The sequence below is a fragment of the Cryptomeria japonica genome, chromosome 10, assembly GCF_030272615.1.
Source record: "Cryptomeria japonica chromosome 10, Sugi_1.0, whole genome shotgun sequence".
Lineage (NCBI taxonomy): Eukaryota > Viridiplantae > Streptophyta > Pinopsida > Cupressales > Cupressaceae > Cryptomeria > Cryptomeria japonica.
The window spans coordinates 151681999-151688477 of NC_081414.1; the positions used below are offsets into that span (position 1 = coordinate 151681999).

General features: G+C 37.7%; 1 protein-coding gene across 3 annotated transcripts in view; it reads right to left on the bottom strand.

The window, feature by feature from the left end:
• LOC131048000 (uncharacterized) overlaps positions 1–4743 on the bottom strand; it is a 114249-nt gene extending 109506 nt beyond the window's left edge. Inside the window, exon 1 of one of the 3 annotated variants that reach the window (XM_057981824.2) lies at positions 4477–4743. In XM_057981824.2, coding sequence (XP_057837807.2) covers positions 4477–4620 — 144 coding nt within the window. In that variant the 5' untranslated portion in view covers positions 4621–4743. Of the gene's footprint in view, positions 1–4098; positions 4415–4476 lie in introns of those variants that run through there. The other 2 variants (XM_057981825.2, XM_057981823.2) reach the window with 2 other exon arrangements.
• Between the last annotated feature and the right edge of the window lie 1736 nt (positions 4744–6479).

The window sequence follows — 6479 nt, forward strand, 5'->3', positions numbered from 1 at the left end:
GAGAAGATAATCACGCCATACGAGCACCAAAGGAGGAGGATAAGATTGTAACTGCAGCAATGTTGGAGGACGATAGACCAATAAAGAGGATACCTTGCAGGGAGACACGTGAAGGAGGAGGTGTTCAAGCCATGGGAGCACTGCAGTAGGAGTGTGAGATTTTGTAATGTGCCCAATTTTAATAAAGTGACTAATTAAGTTAATTAATTAAGTGGTCCTAAATTTTAAATAATATCATAAGGACTTATTTAATTAATTAATTTAATTATTAAATAAAGGGCCCAAATTAATAAAATAATTGTCGAACTGCTTGTAACCCTTCGGGAAACTTCCCGGAGCCCCTTTATAAGGCCGAATTTGGCATAGTTGTAGGTATGATGGTGAATTTTATATTTTCTTTGTATTTGCGAATTCCAATTGGAGTTTGGCACTGTGCAGTTTTAGAGGTGCAAGATCCTCCCTATTCTGTGATCGCAGTTTCGGTGGTTCACAGCCACCCTAGTCTGCCATTGGAAATATCATTCCGATATTTCATATTATGCTACAAATTTGTGAAGTCTTCATTCGAAGACAAATCTGTATTAGACAGCGATATCTGATATTGTATTCGGAATAATATTCATAATTGGAGCACTCCAGTATTCCAATAATTGTTCGTAGCATCATTGCTTGTCTTTACATCTCTCACAGTCATAGCACCAACATACTACATAACCATCTTTCTGAGGTCGAGATTGTTAGTTCCGCACAGGAGAATCAACTGACTGAAGGCAAGAGCATACGGAGTGTAGGGCCGTATGGTGGAAGTTGCAGGGTGTACAGGGGTTGAGTTGGTTGTACGGTGGGCTGGCCGTACGGTGGAGAATATTAACCGTACGGTGGAGGGTGTTAGCCGTACGGTGGAGGTAGCAATCGACCGTACAGTGGAGTGTGTCGTCCGTACGAGGTGGACCGTGCTGTGAAGTGTGTTGTCAGGGTGGAGGCTATTGACTGTATGGGGAGTTTTGTGCTGCCGTACGTGTATGGTACATTATAGTGGTATCAAAGCTAAAATCTTGCCAGCCTGTGGAATGCTTGGGATGACTACAGAAATGGAAGAAAGGGATAATGAAATTGCTAGCCAATAAAATCACTAAGTGGTATAACAAATATCAAAAGAGGAAGAATCTTTTGACATTTCAAGAATATCTAGTTCTGACCGGAAAAAGTATACCTGTGCATGAGGAGGTTATCAGAATCTTTGATGAATACTCAAGTGAACCTGAGCAGATCAAGGCTACCGAATCCTTTGATAGGTACCATGTAAGGAAAAGAAAAGAGGAGTTGGATCCTGAATTAGGAACTCAATCAGAATCAAAGAAAGATGAAGACAAGTTTACATGTTCATCTCAACGTCAGGACGATATGGACAAGCCAGAGACAACAATTGTCCCTTCAAGTAGAGAACACTTAAACTTTCATGACAAATGCAAGGATGAAGATGTTTGTATGAATTTTGTCAAGCCAACAGTGGTTGATCAACTTCATGGAGATGCGAACTCTAGCAATGATCCCTTATAGGAGCAATCTCTACAATTGGTTGAATAAGAAGTTTCCCTTTCGGCTGGGTATGAGGGCAATGTTTATATCACAGTGGAGCAGCGCAAGCTGATTGGGGATTTGCAAGTGGTGCTCACAGTCATCGTGCGGCGTCAAGCATTCAGCAGATACGGAAACCAGCATCCACGCATGGTCTGGGACCCCGGAGCTTGTCAAATGACAAATAGTTGCAGATTGCTTGAGGGCAAGCACTCTTTGGGCCGAGAGGACTGTAATGTCCCCAGTTTTAATAAAGTGACTAATTAAGTTAATTAATTAAGTGGTCCTAAATTTTAAATAATATCATAAGGACTTATTTAATTAATTAATTTAATTATTAAATAAAGGGTCCAAATTAATAAAATAATTGTCGACCTGCTTGTAACCCTTCGAGAAACTTCCCGGAGCCCATTTATAAGGCCGAGTTTGGCATAGTTGTAGGTATGATGGTGAATTTTATATTTTCTTTGTGTTTGCGAATTCCAGTAGGAGTTTGGCACTGTGCAGTTTCAGAGGTGCATGATCCTCCCTATTATGTGATCACAGTTTCGGTGGTTCACAGCCACCCTAGTCTGCCATTAGAAATATCATTCCGATATTTCATATTATGCTACAAATTTGTGAAGTCTTCATTCGAAGACAAATCTGTATTAGACAGCGATATCTGATATTGTATTCGAAATAATATTCATAATCATAGCACTCCAGTATTCCAGTAATTGTTCGTAGCATCATTGCTTGTCTTTACATCTCTCACATAGTCATAGCACCAACATACTGCAAAACCATCTTTCTGGGGTCGAGATTGTTAGTTCCGCACAGGAGAATCAACTGACTGAAGGCAGGAGTGTACTGAGTGTAGGGCCGTACGGTGGAAGTTGCAAGGTGTACCGAGTTGAGTTGGTTGTACGATGGGCTGGCCGTACGGTGGAGAATATTAACTGTACGATAGAGGGTGTTGGCTGTACGGTGGAGGGTGTTGACCGTACGGTGGAGCGTGTCGTCCGTACGGGGTGGACTGTGCTGTGAAGTGTGTTGTCGGGTGGAGGCTATTGACCGTACGGGGAGTTTTGTGCTGCCATGCGTGTACGGTACATTACAGATTTTAATTGCAATGGTATCCCCCACTCGTAGAGATTTAGATAAAGCAGTATCCCCGCAAAATGAATTCTATTGGATGTGAATCTTATGAACAAACCCTCACAATTCATGGCAGAACGATAGAAAAACCCACTAATTAATCTAAAAAGTATAATTCTATTATATTATTTATTAATATAAAATTAATTATGCATAATGTTATATTATCTATAATTAATTATATTGACTGAGCATGCTGAAAGAAAACAATGGGAAAGCTTTCTTTCATTCCTGTATTTATTTCTATAGTCGACGCCTATTTGAGTGCATTCTTTGTAAAGGATTTAAGCCTACCAACTCCAGTAAACATTTAAGAGCACGAGCTGCACAGTGTTGGAGTCAATAGTGAGACAACATATTGGAAATAAACTGTAAGTCGCATAATTTTATTATAGTTAGGGTTTTTACCGAAGGAATAGGACTTTTTTGGCCGCAACAACGTTGCAGAGCCACACAACAGCAGACAACAGCCACAAAAAGGAGCCGTTTCTATTGGGTGGCCTCTCCCGTTATTATTTTTGCCTAGAAACAAATTTACTATTGGCAGCCGCCATTCGCTGTTGCAGGTAGGTTGCAGGTTAAAACAAAATGCGAAACACCACATATAGGTTCTGTTTCTTGCTGCTAAGACCCATATACAATCCAGCGCCAAAAGGCAATAACCAAGCATATAACCCACAGTACACAAAATTAGAATCCTCGGACCTGTAACCATGACATGCATAGGACATGCATAGTATAGTCCCTACTACCAGACAAAAAGCAGGTAGCTACTTGTTTCAGGGTTTCATATTTAACCTCAAATCCTATGAGGCCCTTAAAGGTTCCAAACAACACAGAACTCATTACTGTCGTTGATTTGAGTACGCACTCTAGATCATTGAATGTGTATTTTCCAAATGTGTTTACAAAAATAAAGACACTGCATTTATTCAATACATCAAAATATGGTAACAAAACGTGATGAGAACGAAATAAGGGAGGCCCTTGTTCCTTCATAGCCTTTCCATAGGTAATTTAACATTACAAACTCACGCACCCAGAAATGAAATGCATAATTTCTAATGCTTATACCAGCTAATTAGAGTACATTCACCTATAACAAAGGCAAGTTCAGGTCCTAACCACTATTCAAAACGAAAATAATTCAATCTCAACACCCCATTAACACATGCAACATAAACCCTGACCCCATAACACGCATAGACCTACCATGGTGACTATATTGCGTCACATGCCATTTTGTTTGTCGCCATAAATTCAAATTTTTGCCAACCAGTTGTTAAAGCATATTTAGTTCTACCAATCCCAACAACAAACCTAAAACCATAGACATAGCACATAAAGCTTAGAGCTGCCATGTTCAAACTAAATGCATACCCTAAGATCATCTTGTAGTACACTTTCAGGCGACCAGGTTGATTTGGGTAGCTCCAACTTGGAGAGAGAGTTCAATCTCATTGCACAAACAAGAACATAGACTGCATAATTATACTGAAAGTGCCTACATTTTAATCCACACCAACCTACTTGCATGCAATCCCATTGAAGCCACAAAACCAAATGTATGAACACAGACATCGCATCATTTTATTACAGCAACCTACAAATACTTCATTCTTTCTTCTAACTGCCTACATTTTGCTCCAATCCCATTTGGATCACAAGACCAAAGTATCGTGTAGTAGACAACCTTTTTTATATTGAAATCTGTAGCAGACAACTTGAGAATGCAGGCATCTACACAATGAGAATTACCTCTTTGGTCAATTTTAGGACCTCAAGACGCCTCTTATTGACCAGAGCTTCTACTTCATGCTCATCCCACGCAACCTTTTCCACGGCTTCCTTATTTTCTTCTTCATCAACATTTGGTTTGCGTCGCTTCGCAGCTGGCTCCATTGCTTGCAGCCCACCTCAGAAAACTAAATGATCAACTCCCGCCAAGTATGAAAAAAAAAAGCTGTTGCAGATGGTTGCTCATTCTAGTTACAGCCTTTCCAATATGAGAGCCCGTAACAAGAAAAATTGACGAGATACGCCTTGAATTTGACGGTCAACCCTCCCTGTCATATGAAAATTTGAAAGATGATATGGTTATCTAAATGTTTTTCACTTCGACGTTTTGAGAAATATATAAATTGCCTTCATTTATGGGTTTAGTATATCTTAGAGATGATGGATCTCTCAAGTTCGTGTTTGGATAAAAATCAATTTCGATGATGCTTCTTATATTAATAAGGATTATCGAGAGCAAAGTGAGTAGTAAGAGATCAAGAGGGCAAAATATTGTTGGTAGCTACCCAAAAATTGCTACAAGGAAGCAACAATGTCGTCAAGTTTCAAGTTGCGTCGTTAGGATTGGTTGTGTAAGAAATTCAATTTTTTTTAAATCAACCTACAAAGGGAATCGACAATTTCAATTTACACTATTTGCAAGAAGGATATGCCAAATTGGAAATTGAAAAAGTGGTTAGCAATGATTTGGGAGGTAATAGAATAATTTGAAGACTTTTGCATTGCTCACATGTATAGAGAAGGGAACGAAGTGGTAAATTGTGTTGCAAACTAGACAAATTGTGCTACAAACTAGGCTATCAATATGAAAGGTGTGAAATTACTCTTAGATATAACAAATGTTTGGCACGAGCTACTCTACGAAACAAAAGAGGTAGAGAGGTAAAATTTATGATTGCAAGCAAATGAAGGAGAAGCCCTATCAAAAGAAGTGAAGGATTGTGTTAGAGAATACATTGAGCATTAATCCTTGTAGTGGCAACACTATTTTATATACAAATAAAAGCAATAAAATTTTCTCATCATATGTATTTGAGATTATTTATATTGATATTAAAAAGTTTCATGTTGTGAATATGTAAAGTTTTGTTTTTTCTTTTAAATTTAGCTATCAATTGAAATACATAAAATGATAATGTATTAAACATGAAATAAATAAATGATATCAAAGGTCAATAACTCTTCTTGATTATTTATCTTCTCATATCTAGGGGAAGGGTACCAGTAGAGGACATAGCTAACTTCGCGTACCTAGAACTCTCAAACCATACATCGGATTTCAATTTTTATTTTGTGGTTGTCTCTGTATACGACTTAACTGCTTATAACTAAGGATCTGGCTTCTGTAGTAAGGATGCACGTTGTGGAATTCGTTATGTGCGCAAAGGTCAAAAAGTGGTCATTTAAAAGTGTTGTTCGATAAATAATCACCTTTTCGCCAATAGTACTTAACTCAAAATAGCTAGTAGTAATGGACAAATGCCCCAGTAGTTATGCACAAATGTCCCAATAGTGGTGCACAAATGGGCTAATTATGGTCAAAAAAGCTAAAAAATTATCCACTATTGGTACATTTGATATTTATTAGTAAATTTTTGGGCTCCTTCAAAATTTAGTAAGGAGGGGTTGGATTGACAAAAAGTTGTCCACTATTGGAACTATGTCCACTATTGGTACCCTTCTCCTATGCTTTATTTCAATTTACATCATTTCAAGGCACTCTTACAGATGCATGCAATGCATCTAAAATATTTAATTATGTTAGGGATTTTTATATTAACATTAAAAAGTTTCATGTTGTGAGTATGTAAAGTCGCATGCATCTAAAATATTTAATTATGTTAGGGAATTTTATATTGACATTAAAAAGTTTCATGTTGTGAGTATGTAAAGTTTCAATTTTCTTTTAAATTTCACAATCAATTGAAATACATAAAATAATAATGTATTAAACATAAAATAAA